At 44.7% G+C, this 14,258-nt stretch overlaps 1 protein-coding gene across 1 annotated transcript in view; it reads left to right on the forward strand.

Annotated features, from left to right (window-relative positions):
- Nucleotides 1-14,258, forward strand: part of FBXW8 (F-box and WD repeat domain containing 8) — a 114,361-nt gene that overhangs the window by 32,825 nt on the left and 67,278 nt on the right. The window contains exons 3-4 of the mRNA XM_004597796.3: nucleotides 526-690; nucleotides 5,762-5,850. Of these exons, the coding sequence (XP_004597853.2) occupies nucleotides 526-690; nucleotides 5,762-5,850 (254 nt within the window). The remainder of the gene's footprint in view (nucleotides 1-525; nucleotides 691-5,761; nucleotides 5,851-14,258) is intronic.

Genomic DNA, 14,258 nt, shown 5'->3' on the forward strand with positions numbered 1-14,258 from the left:
ATGTGGATTTCTCTTCCATAACTCAGAGTTCTGGAGTTTTCTATTGAATATAGATTGAATCTACATTTACAGTGTTAAGTTCTAGCATGTAATGTAGATTTAGATGTTTTATGTGATGTCTTAAGTTTGAGCTACGAATGTTTGCTGTATTAGAGCTTTTTATTTCACAGGCCACCAGGTCCAAATCCAGAAAACGGAACTACGGCTGTGTATGATCACATGGCTAACTATCATGAGAAATTTGCATTTCTTGCCTTGTATGTATACTTTTTTCCTCTTGTTAGATAATGATTTAACCAAGCAGTCTAAAACATGATATTATATGGTGATATAATAATTTTGAAAACGTGAAAGATAAAACTGGAAACATTTGCATGTATTTTTCCCACCTCGGAGTGTTTGTTAATGAGACATTTCATACTGCCATAAACCCAGGGCAGTGATCTAGGTGTTGATTGATTTTTGGATGGCAAGGGGCTCCTCTAATTGCAGAAATTGACATTTGTGTCCCTTCTGGTGTTCTAGGTGAGCAAGACGTGGAAGGTGATTGCAGAAGACGAAGTGCTGTGGTATAGGCTGTGCCAGCAGGAAGGACACCTTCCGGAGAGCAGCATCTCAGATTATTCCTGCTGGAAGCTCGTCTTCCAAGAGTGCCGAGCCAGGGAGCACATGTTAAGGACCAACTGGAAGGTAGGCAGCAGCCCACGTTCTTACCTGCAGAGAACAGCTTACAGGGACATGCAAACCCTGCCGTCAAGTACAGCCCACGGGTCATTGTCAGACACTAAGGGAAAGGGCTGTGCTGAGCAGACCTGACAGCTGTTGCTGACTTGCTGCCCATTTTATTCTCCCTTGTGATGCATGCCTCGATTTCCAACCACAAGATTGGGAAGCATCATCTTGCTCATCCTGGAGATGGAGTTGCCAGTGACTGCCACTCTGCCGGCTGGGATTGTTGGAGAAGGGGCCAGTGCAGCTCCTTTCCACATGCTCGCCTCTGGAAAGATGGAGACAGCAAAAGCACTGCCTTCTGCAAAAGCAGAGCTGACAGCATTCCTGCCAGGGCAGGCTGGAGAGATTATTAAATGTCTCTAAACACCATCTTCTCTTCCCTCACATAACCTCCTGGCTTGCTTCCATAGCATTTATCACTTCACAGTCTCTACAGAAATATTAGATCACAGCTAGGAATTTGCACCATGAACGCTGTTGTAGGAGAGAACTGTCAAGGAGCAGTTACAGAACACTGCTGGAAGCACGGCACGGCTGCAGCATGGCTGCACCTGGGAAGCGGTGCTCATGCAGGGAGAAGGGATGGGACCGTACTCTATCCTGTCCTGTAAGAATCAATCCTAATATGCTTGGAGATGCATGAGCTTTTGCTTGTTAACTGCCAGTGACATACTGCCCTTGTGCAGGCTTGTCTCTCATTACCTTGTAATCTGATTAGCGACCGATAGGCTTGACCTGAGCAACCTCACACAGTGGCCAGCTGGGTTAGTGAGAACAGTGCTGCTCTTGCTCGGGGTGTCTCAGCCCTAGTGCTTGTGGCACTGGGGGGGCCAGATCGTTCTTTCTTGGGGGTGGGTAGTGCTGTCATGCATTGCAGGATGTTGAGCAGTGTTCCTGGCCACACCTGCTATATGCTGGTAGCATTTCCTCCCTCTCATCTGGACAACTCAGAATGTCTCTAGACATTACCACATGGCCCCTGGGAGGAGGAGGTAAAATTGGCAGTATTCTTAGAGGTGTTAAGCTTGTTAAGACATCAGCGCTGAGTAGGATCATGCTGTGTCCCATGGTAGCTATTTGCATCCACACACCTGCCTGAATGCTTGCTTAGGTCCATGCGATGGGTTGTAGGTGAGAACTGGGCAGAAACATGTGACAAATAAATGTGCTCAGACAACCCAAGGGCCGGAAAGAAAAGGACCTGGTTTTGGTGGGAGGTGCTGCTACAGTTTAGGAAAAGCTTGAGATGGGATTAAGTTTGTGAACATGGGAGCTGGAGATGGTTGGTGTCCTGTGGCTTGAACTAAGCAATGTTAGTCACTGAGAGACAAGGCAGTGACTTAATTGTTTTGCTTTCTGTCTGTTGATAAAGAGAGGGAGGGAGACAGGCACCTCCTCTTTTGGCTAGCGATAACCAGAGTAAAGGTGTCCGAAGACCACCTCATTAAGTGTACGTGGCTTTTAGTAACTACTCCCAAGTTACATACCCCAAATTTAACTGAATGCCTATTTTTTTCTTAAATAAAAGCCATGTGTTTGGAAAGTACTCAATAAAAAGTTGATGATTGAGAAAACTGCAGGCAGAATGTGCGGGAGGCTTCTATTTGGAGGATCTGGGCCTGTTTCCTGACACTGTTACCGATGAGGACTGCATCAGTGAGATTTTAGTAAGTGTAATGATGGGGCTCTTATTGTAATTGTAGGATGAAAGGAAGCCTTATCAAAAGGAAAGGTAGAGTTAGGGCAAATTATTTTCACTTTGCCTGCCTGGTTTTTTTTTTTTTTTTTTTTTTTTTTCTGGAGCAGGGCTGAAACTGTGTCCCTGCCCGCTGTGTGACCTGCAAGGCTGCAGTGGTATGTCTGCTGTGGCACAGGCTTCCTGTCTCCAGGACCTGGGTGCTGTTTGCTGTACAACCCCACAGATCCAACAGTTCTGAGCTGCTCTTACTTGGCTTTAGGCTGAAGGGGAAGGCAGTTCAGTCAAGCTCCTCCTAGGTCAGTGCCAGGGGAACCCCCCGAGGGAACCCTGAGTTTTTGGCTGTCTCTGGACAGGGACTGACCTGTAAGCACAGTAACCTAGCTGGACTTGGAGACGGCGTGACACCCTGGCTCCATGGACCCTAGTGTTTGTTTCCTAGAGTTTGCTTGTGCTACTTTTTCACTGTGGTGTTGGATCTCTTAGAGTTGGGGCCACTCAGCAGGACTCTGTAAATGGCAGAAGCACGCATGTTCTCTTAGCAGGCACTTTGCTTTTCTTTCAGTACCTGATCCCTCAAAAGAACTTTTCTATTCTTTCAACTTTGACTGTGACTCTGAATCCTTCCCTTTCCTCCCTGGATCTCCAGCAGCAGGATGATGCCATTTGGATGTGTCCGGTTTTGTTTCTTGACCTTAGGCTTGACCTTGAGGTGAAGTTACAGTCATTACACAGATTACCTTTCATAGTTTTTGGAGTAGAGCTGTTTTATAAATGTTGATTTCAATGGAATAGGTACCATCTTTTTTCTATTAATAATAGCTACCACTTACTTAACCCTGGCTGTTCGATAAGAAACCCCACCTGGCATTCTTATCACCATTATTTTTCATCTTTGTGCCAGATAGGCTAAGTTGAAATTATAAATTACTTGGTATTCCTTTTTCTTTTTTTCCATTTTTATTCCATTTTTGACAATCTTTACATAGTTAATTAGGGCACAAAGGTTCAAGGGCTACAGGAAAGTGGGTAAGACTCTCATTTCCACAGATTTTTTTTCTCTATCTGAGGTAAAGGGAGAGGAAAAGGGAGAAAGGCCGAGTGACAGGGAGAGATCAGAAGGATGACCTTTCATCTGTTGGTTCATTCCCCAAATGCTTGTAGTCGCCAGGGCTGGGCCGGTCTGAAGCTAAGAGCCACGCCCACCTTCCAGGTCTCCTGTGCGGATGGCATCACCTGCTGCCTCCCAGGCACGGTAGCAGGAACTGGATCAGAGCTGGAGTAGCAGGCACTCTAGTACCATCCCAGGCACTCTGATGGGAGGCTGTTCTCTCAGGTGGTGGTTTAATCTGCTGCATCACCATCCCCATCCTCCTTTTGAAAAATATTGTTATTTACTTGTGATGTAGAGTGAAGGACAGACAGAAATAGATCTTTCATGTGCTGGCTCACTCCACAAATGTCCACAGTAACATGGGCTGGGTCAGGCCAAAGTCAGGAGCCTAGAATTCCACCTGAGTCTCCCACTTGTGTGTCAGGGACCACCATGTGCTGCCTCCCAGGATGCTTTAGTAGGAAACTAGATTGAAACTGGAGGAGCCCCCACTCCAGCCTGTACCACCTGACTATCCTGGATTACTTGGTACTCTTTTTTTTTTTTTTTAAAGATTTTATTGTTATTGGAAAGCCGGATATACAGAGAGGAGGAGAGACAGAGAGGAAGATCTTCCCATCCGATGATTCACTCCCCAAGTGAGCCGCAATGGGCCGGTGCACGCCAATCCGAAGCCGGGACCAGGAACCTCTTCCGGGTCTCCCATGCGGATGCAGGGTCCCAAAGCTTTGGGCCGTCCTCGACTGCTTTCCCAGGCCACCAGCAGGGAGCTGGATGGGAAGTGGAGCTCTTGGGATTAGAACCGGCGCCCATATGGGATCCCGGGGCTTTCAAGGCGAGGACTTTAGCTGCTAGGCCATGCCGCCGGGTCCATACTTGGTACTCTTGAAGAGCTTTATTCATGCTTGCTTTCTGTCTTCATGATTTCACTCTTCAGCCTCACATACAAATTCTTTTTATGCCTTTAGATTTACTTCATTTTTCTTTTTCTTAAAAAGATTTATTTATTTGAAAGGCAAAGTTAGGGAAAGGCAGATATCTTTTTTTCTTTTTTTATATACATTATGTGACAGTTTCATAGGCTCTGGGGATGCCCTAACCCCTCCCTGTACCCTCCTCCCCATGGTGGATTGCTCCACCTCGTTGCTGTATTACATTTTTTTGGATTACATTGCATTATGTGTCATGGTTTTATAGGCCCTGTGATTCTCCCCCCCACCACCACCACAGTGTATTCCTCCACCTTGTTGCATCACCACAGATCAAATTCAGTTGAGATTTTTTCATTGTGTGCATCTACCAGGCAAGAAGTGAAAGGCAGATATCTTTTGATCTACTGGTTCATTCCTGAAGTGGCTTCAGTGCCTAAAACCGTGCCAGTATAATTCCAGGAACTTTCCCAGGTCTCCCACAATGGTCCAAGGGCACCAGCACTTGGGCCTAATTCCACTGCTTTGCCAGGCCATTAGCAGGAGATGGATTGGAATTAGAGCAGCCAGGACGTAAGCTAATGCCCAATGGGATGCTAGCACCACAGGTAGTAGCTTTACCCTGTATACCACAGCGGCAGCCCCAAGATTCCCTGCATTTTCCTAACTTTTAAAAGATATTTATTGTGTGTATTATACGCATTTTTTCCAAATAAAACATCATGTTAGAATAGCTGATAAGTCATGGGAGGCATGCAGTGGTAAGTACCTGTCCCTCTCCCCTCTCTAATAGCAGCTGTGAACACAAGGAACATGGGTGTTTAGATTTGAGAGCTTTCTTTGACACTGTTTCCATGAAACCCCTGACCTTGTGACCACAAGTCCTGTCACCTTTTCTCATTTTCTCCATCCTGATATTTATCTTTGCATATACTTTTCCATTTTATTCTACAAGTTCTTATAAGAGTAATCAGTGGGCAGTAAATACTTTGCGCTGAGCTTAGCTACTTAATATTCTTTGTATAACTCTTCAAATAAGTGCTATTACTATTACACCTGCCAGCCTGCTGTGGACTGTGGTTCTTCGTGTGCCTGGATTTCCTTTATATTCAGGAGTCTTATCTCAACTGGCCTTGTTCAGTGCCTTTGGTGAACATGGTAACTTGAATGCACTTAGTAGCTTGACTTGTTACCTTCAAGGCAGCACTGTGGGATGCAGATCACTGAAATGCTTTGCCTTCCAGCTCTCCTGAGAACCATATAAACTGCATCCCCCTTTTCCTCATGCAGAATCGAAAGGGGGCTGTGAGTGAGCTGGAGCCTGTTCCGGACGCAGTGTTGTGTGATGTGCATTCTCACGACGGCGTTGTCATTGCTGGGTAAGCAAGGCCACTTTTCCCCTCACAGGTTCCATCCCCTGTGCTTTCTTTTTCCTGGGTGCCCTTGAGAATATGTATGTACCTCCTCAGTTGGAGCCCACGGTCAAGGCAGAAGATCTCGATGGTTCTGTTCACTCTGCAGCTAGTGGTGAGAAGCAAATGACGCTGAACAGATTTCTGTTCCATTTGTCTCAATACGTCTTCAGCTTTTAAATCACTCTTGTGGCATGTTACGTTAGGTTTTCATTATGGCAAACGGTTTGTATTTTATGAAGACATAAAAAATTCTAATACAAGTGTTGGCCCAAGCAGGCCCTGTTGTTCCTCTCTTGTGCTGAAGCTGGAACTGTGAGGACAGGCTGTGGCCACACATAACCACCCTCCCACAGCACGGGCGTGCTTTCTGTATGTGTATCCTGATCAGGGCTGTTTGTCTCCCTGCCAGGGAATGAAATGTCAACTTCTGTAAATTCCTTTTGTGTCTTTTCCCTTTACCACTGTTCGGAAGCTTTCATAGTTTGCCACAGAGTTGCATTTATGTATGTACATGAAGAAAACTCAAAGTGTATCCTTTAAAATTTTTTAAAACTTTTTTTTCCAGTTTGAAAGGGACAGATTGACCTTCCATCCACTGGTTCATTCCTCAAATGGCCATAACAGCTAAAACCAAGAGCCCTGAACTCCCTCCAGTTCTGCTGCGTGAGTGGCAGGGACCCCAGCATTTGGGCCATCTTCTGCTTCCCAGGCATGTTAGTAGGAAGCTGTAGCAGAAGCAAGGCAGCCCAAGACTCAAACCTACAGGGTGTTGGTGTTGCAAGTGGCAGTTTTACCTGCCCATCTCATAGCTTATCTTGTAAGACCTAGATTGATCTCCAGGCTCCTGTCTTGATTATGACCCAGCCCTGAATGTTGAGGCCATTTGGGCAGTGGATCAATGCATGGTCATCTCAGTTTGCCATTCAAATAATTAAAAAAAAAAATCTTTCTTTGGAGTACTGTAGAGCGACAGTTTTTAGGAAGATTAGTGGCAGTATTCTGGCTCCACACCTTGTCACTAGGTGCCACAAAGTCCTTTCTGCCCACAAATGCCAAGAATCTGCTAACTCCAAAAGGCACCAACACCATTCAGGCTCATAAAGAAGTCTGCCTAGCGTGTCTGTGTCAGAAGACAATGGAGAACAAAATGCTAGGGCTGGACTGAGATTGTCATAAAAGAAATTTAGAAACAGCAGAGACTTCCCTCTCCAAAGCCAATTAAGAATGTTCTCTCTGGACATGGTGCTCCCGAAAGGCAGGCTGACTTGGAGTGCTGGTGCCAGAGCTGCCCTCCCGCCCCCCCCATTCCCTGGAGGTCTGTTCGCATTACAGATTCTGCCAGCATAGAGCCCGCCCCGCCACGTTGTGTAGATCCGATGAGAGGAAACCTGATCTGCAGGCCGGAGAGGCTCCTCTTTCCAAGAGAACTTCAGTGGATGGCTTAGTGTGAGGCGCTTCAGTCTTGCTTGTAGGAGAGCATCTTGTGTTTATCATTAAAATTTCATCTGGTGGTTACGATGCTTGTTTTCTGGGTCAGCTCTTGAATCCCTTTTCATTTGAGACACCGGTGTTTGTGGTTACCTCATTCCCAATCAATGTTGTATTCACAAGCTTTCCACGGTTATGCATCTCCAAGAAGGTTCTTAAAGAGACAGTGGCCAGCCCAGCCTTGTTTTCTCTTGCACAGCTTACCTGCTGTTCATTCTTCTTCTTTCTTATGCACGCAGAACTTATTTAGAGGCTTGGTTTTATGTATCCAGAGTCAGTAAACCTATAAAACATCTTTGCATTGAAGCTTTTTAAATGTGTTTTGTGGCGTTAATGAAGGGCCACCTTCAACCTCTGTCTCGATTCTGGTTTGAGAACAAGTTGCAGAGATCTTGACTGATTTCTGTTACACTGGCCTGACAGGTGACTCGGCTTGGCTCTTCCTTACTCTTTTCACACAAAGCCAGTTACTTGAAGTGGTCCTTCATTCACACCTCACCCGACAGCTGCCAGGACACCTGTGTTGTGGGCAGTGCTGGCCCCTGCTGACTTTAGGTCTGTATGACCTCCTGACCCCCCCCCCCCCCCCCCCCGCCAAAGGTGTTGTTTTCACTCTTGTCCATGACTCCTGCAGGAGCCATCTTAGGAATGATTTCCACTTACCTTTTCTTGACATCCAAATTTGTTTCCAATCTGCCTTTTTTCTCATTGCTGTTCTTGAGTGAATGTCTGTTGTTTTTGTATTGTTTTTTATTATGTCTTTCTTTTTTTAAAATTCAGACAGAATTCACATATCGTGACATTCACTCTTTTAAAGTGTATAACTCGTGGTTTGTTATGGAAGATTATTAGGGTATGCAGCTGTCACTGTCATCTAGCTCCAGAACATTCGCCTCAACTCCAAGAGGAAACCTGGCTGACATTCTTTGAGGTCCCAGCCCTGTCTTCCTCCAGAGGCTTCTAGGACTTTCTGGTGTGACACCTTGCCCATGGCCACAGATCTGTTTTGCCTGTTTCCTGGAATAGTTCTTTGCAGCTCAACACAGCTTCACTTACACATTTGTGTTTTATTATTATTATTATTTGCTTAGAAATACCTAACTTTGCAGCCATTTTTTCCTTCTACTTTAAATTTTATGGTACAATTTCGTAGACTCTGGGATTTCCCTTACTCCCTCCCCAAATTCCCTCCCCCCAACTTGTATCCCCCTGTATTGCTACAACAGTACAGTCCTTCATAATTAGTCATAAGTCCAACATTCTGCTATTTAAGTGTGTCCTGACATTGCTGGTGCAGACAATGGTAGACAGTCCAGCAGCCTATTGTCAAGATGCATCCAGCAATCTCATTGGGAGTCCTTCTTTGATTTGGAAACAGAGATGCATACTGCATTGCATCTTCACATGTGGATATGAAAGTCTATTACACAGTTACTATACATTCCCTTAAATGAGAAGCCATAAACCAAAATTGACAGGAATAAAGTTAAAAGCATTTACAGCATTGTGGAGTTAAGTAACATGCTACTGAAAACCAATGTGTTGATGAAGAGTGAAAAAGAAAACACAAATACTTTTTGTAGAAAATGATGCTACTGTGTGATCTATGAGTCAGTTAAGAATTTAATAATAGAAAAACTTTTGGAGATAAGAAAATAAAAACAAAAATATCAAAACCCATGAGTTGTAGCAAAAACAGTATTGAAAGGGTTTATTGACCTTACAATTTGCATGAAGGTTGTCTTATATCAGAGAGAACATATGGTATTTATTTTGGGATTGGCTTATTTCACTGAGCATAATGGTCTGTAGTTGGGACCATTTGGTTGCAATTGGTAGAATTTCATTCTTTTTAATGGCTGAGTAGTATTCCATGAAGTAGATGTACCACAGTTTCTTTAACTACTGTTCTTTGGACAGGCATTTTGGTTGTTTCCATGTCTTTGCTATTGTAGATTATGTTGCTGTAAATGTAGAATTTCAGATCCCTTTCTCATATGCAGAGTTTTCATTTCCTTTGGATATATTCCTAGGAATGGCAGGTTTATTTGGAGTTTGCTAAGTACTCTCCATACTGATTGCCATTTCTTTTAAAGATTTATTTCAAAGGTGGATTTGACAGAGAGAGAAGGTCTTCTATCTGCTGACTCACTCCTCAGGTGGTCACAGCAGCCACAGTGGCCACAGCTGAGCTAATCCGAAGCCATGAGATCCCATGCGGGTGCAGGGTCCCAAGGACTTGGCCTGTCCAGTTTTCCCAGGCTGCAAGCACAGAGCTGGATTGAAAGTGCCATGTATAATGCTGCACCCTCAGAGGTCACCAGTCACCTTTGGGTCATGTGAAGCACTGACCTTTTCTTTGTCCTCTCCCCAACTTTCCATTTTTAAGATTTATTTTTATTTGAAAGAGCTACAGAGAAGATAGGCAGAACCAGAGAGAGGTCTTCCATTCGCCAGTCCACTCCCCTAATGACCACAATCGAGAGGTGAGCCAGTTTGAAGCTGTGAGCTTTGTTTGGGTTTCCACATGGGTGCAGGGGCCCAAGGACTTGAGCCATCTTCCACTGCTTTCCCAAGTAATAAATAGGGAGCTGGATTGGAGGGGGAGCATCCAGGACACAAAACATTGCCTATATAGTACGCAGGTAGAAGCCTGATGTGCTATGCCACGGCGCCAACCCCTTGACCCTGCTTGTAAGGCTGTTGGCATTGTTTAACACTGCTCAATAGACCCCTCTTACAATGGGGGAGAAGGGTATGTCTAAACTGTTTCTGCCTTCAGAGCCTGCCAGTCGTGCCAGCACCCAGGACATCCTGAGGACAGTTTTTCTGCCATGTCAGCCTCTCGCATTGTCTGTGAGCTGCATTTTTTTAAGCCTCCTCTCAACCACCTAAGCTCCTTTCCTGGACCTTCTGTGGTCTTGCTTGTCCACAGAGCAGTGGTACTGATACATTCCAGAAGCTGACAAACCAGTTGTTTTCTTTGTCAGTTAGCAACCTAGAAGTATTTTTCACTGTTGCATAGCAATTCAGACATTTGCAATTTGATTTTTTTTTCAGCTAAAATTTCCCACTGAATTTATTTGTGGCAAATTTGTATTCAGAAGTCACCTGTCTACAGGATAAATGACTTGACTTTGGCAGCAATCTTGAAATGCTAGAGAGGATGAGGATGAGTGTTGAGTTTTACCTACCTTTTAGAAGATTATCTAGAAGGCATGTTGGTAACAGGTGACTAAGAAGGACTTACTTTGTTTAGCTTTTCAGTGGTGATATCTCCGAGAATTTTTAGAAAGGTTTAGCAGTTTTTGTTGATGATTGAGGAGAAAGGGTGGGAGAAGGGGAGATAGGAAACCCTCCCCACTCCGTTCCATGATGCTTGGACTGTTCTCCCTCTCCCTGGTTGACTTTGAACGTGAAGGGGGTTACAAACAGATGACGTCAGGAGTTCACAGCGGTGGCAGGGTGGCAGGTTGAAAGCCGAGGCCAAGGGCGAGGCCAAGGGCGAGGTAGGAGCTGGCATGCAAATGTGAAGGAGAGCTGCCCAGTGAGGGAGAGCCTGTCAGTCCCTGGGGACAAGTCCAGCCTGGGGCCAACTCTGCTGACCAGTTCACCATGCGCTCACCAGGGACTTTGAGCAGGTGCCCAGGGTTGTCTCATAAGCCCGCTTCTCATTTAAGATCCTCCAAAACATTTTAGTTTGCATGAGACAGCACAATTTTCTATTAACATTAGAGAACCTTTGTTTGCTCCCATTTGGTTTAAATAAATACCAAGCATCCTGTTTCTGTGAATGATTTTTCAAACTCCGTCAATGTTTTTCTCCTTTTCCACTTACGTGGCCCTCTTTCTCAGCCATTGTAAGCTTCCTGCCTGTATTGTAAGCAGCAGCCACACTGTTTCCAGGCCTCTCTTCTGCCGTACGTAGTTGGAGGGAAAACCGTTAGCACTTACTGTTGCAAAACACTAGCTGCCTCCTTCCTCTGGACACACTTAGTTGTTCTGTTTTGCCTCTTTCCTTTAAGGCGTGTGTCCCCAAATAGATTGATAGCAGCATGGTGGACACGGTGGTCTTCAGCCAGCCAGGAGGGACCTTGTTCAGGTTTGTTTTGTCAGGATCAATTTTGTCTCTAAGCCATTTTGAACATCATTATCATGGGTTTCTAGCCTTTTGTAGGTAGAAAAAAAAGCTTGGAGCTTCTAGTTTATGTATGTAAATATGGTGTCTGAATATCTAGGGATTTACTTTGATGATATTTCAGTGGAATTTTATCAGTTTTATAATTATTAATTGTTAGTATTACTTTGAGGTTCTTGGGGATAATGTTAGATGCATTAGAAATCTGGGTTGATGCAAGAGCTGTGTCAGGTCAGTGACAGCCATTCAGGCTATACCGCTTAGAAAACTTCTTTTGACAGTTTTCCTATCTGCCTTGTTTGCTATAGATTTTGTGCTGGTGCCTATTGTGACATAAGAAATCCAGTCATTACCCATTAGGGACTTCTTTTTAAAAAAAACTTGTTAGCTTATTTGTTTTCTGCTGTGAGTTGTACATGCTCTTCTAGTAAGTAAGTCTGAGGTAAGATATTGATAAGCACCCAGAAGAGAGCATTACGTTTATCATGTCATTAATGAAGGGGCTCCAGAATATCTTTAATAAATACTGATGAACTCATGACTGCATGTATCCATCTCTGGTTCTCCGAGGAATAACGGGAAGGGCCTCGGCTACACTAGCTCTGTATAATCGTCATTGACTCTGACTCTATTGATTGTGATTAACCAAGATGTATGGAAAACAGTTTTCAGTGTGTAGTGCATGTACCTCATAAGATCCATTAAGATGTTCATTATTTTTCAATTGATGTGTCTTAAGCTCCACTTGATGCTTGTCAGTAGTGCATTTCCATAGAACGACTGCACTGTGGGACTGAGTTCATTTTGTTAATTGCATAATACAACACAGGCATGTTTCATAGAAAATGGTAAATACTCTTGCTTTTATTGATTTGTAATCTTCTGTATTCCTGCAGAAAGCACAGAGCAATTGAGTAGCTCTTAAAACCTCTACATGTTAAGGGCATGGATGATACTTGGAACGTAGGCCCGGGCACTTTTAGGGACCCTTGCCCAGGTGCTCATTAGGTTTTAACCACTTCCATGATCTAGGTTGAAATCAGGAGATTGTTTCCTGTACTTAGCACTCACTCAGAATGGATGAAAACTGCACATGCATTCCTTGTTTACCAGGAGTGTATAGCTGGTGAGGGAGATGAGTGTTGGTGGTTGCAGAACACCATGGGATATGTTAGGATAGGGCAACAGCAGGGCTCTGAGGTGTACCAGGGAGAGGCACTTGCATAGGTCTGGCCCTTGGCCAGCCTCCTCCTGGAAAGTGATTTTCAGTGGAGTCTGAGAGGATGACAAGGGCCTGGCCAGGTGGAGTGGTGTGTGGGTCAGGATGCTGCCCCTTTTTAGTCCTAGAGCCATGGTGGCCATTAATAATAATCCATTATAACACTGATTTTTCTGCTGAGCTCAATACAATTCAGTTTCAGCATCTTTCTTGATGTAGGGCTCTAGGCAGCCACTACCCAATTTGTTGATTTAACACACAAATGAGAGACTATTGTGCCTGGCCTGAGGCTTCCTGGACTGAGGTCTACACAGCTCCTCCAGGTTACCATGGGTACCTGGAGCTTTGGAGGCAGCAGTGTGGGTACCAGTCTGTTGATGGTGAATTTTTGTCAACTATTCTGTCCTCCCACATCACCTGTGAACAGGTGTAGCAGAGCACCGTGTGTGTCTGCCAGCCCTGTGCACCCACCACCACCATCTGGAGGTTTAGGGGCAGTATCTTGCTTTGCAGTTGAGAGACCGTAGCAACACTGATGGGTTAAGGGCAGGAGCTCTGTCTTGCAAGCCTGACTCACTGCTGAAAATTAGGAATTCCTTATATTGTGCCTCTGTGGGGATAGCTCTTTAAAAACAGTGTTTGTTTGAAGACCCTGTCATCTGAGAAGGAAGAAAGGCCTGTTGGCTCAACAGCAGGTTGAGAAAAACTCAGGTGCCTTGTGGTCCTGGCTGTATCTCTAATGTTGGGTCCCAGCTTGTGACCGTAGGTGAGTCACTAGCCTTATTTCTCAGCATTCCTCTCAAGTCAAAACCCCCATCTTCCCGCAGTTGTTATGATGTCTTGAAAAAATTTGTTTTTAGCAAGAAATGCTGGCAGCCTGGTAGCAAGAAGGAACCCTTGCTGGATATTTATAAAGAAGCAAGGTTAAAGGTGATTTTTAGCTGTGGAGTATTTCTTCCAGCCTTTTGGTCCAAATAAGGAGCCTGCTTGTTGGAGACTCACTAGTTAATGAGAGTTCTTCGTGGTAAATCATTTTAAATTGGCAGCTGCTCTGGTGTGCAGAGCTTGAAAGGCTCTGTTCCCATTCTTTGAACAAAACATCAGCTGTGGTCTCTGACCTATTTATTTAAGGTAAACTCAACCTTGCCAAGCATGAGAAAGCTTGGGAAAGCAATACCCTGTCTCTGGCCCAGGCAGCACCTGGGGCACATCCTTCCTCTTTTGGAAAAGGATTCTTTCTTCCTTGGTTCTTCTGAAGTGTTCTTATACCAGCTAACATATTAGTTGCAGTTGTGCTTTGCACAGACACTAATTAGAGAGCCATCAACATTGGGATGCAAAGGTCTTCTGACAATGGAGCGATCATAGTGGTGTCTTAATTGGTTGAGTGTAATTGTCATTAGGCAGTGATAAAGACATCTGGAGCTTTGGAGAACACTCAGCCGCTTCCACCTCCATCTGATGTCTCTTCGTGCCGCTCCTGGACAATGTTGCTAAGCGTTTTTACATCACATTTAGGGTGTAGTC

This window comes from Ochotona princeps, chromosome 29 (assembly GCF_030435755.1).
Source record: "Ochotona princeps isolate mOchPri1 chromosome 29, mOchPri1.hap1, whole genome shotgun sequence".
Lineage (NCBI taxonomy): Eukaryota > Metazoa > Chordata > Mammalia > Lagomorpha > Ochotonidae > Ochotona > Ochotona princeps.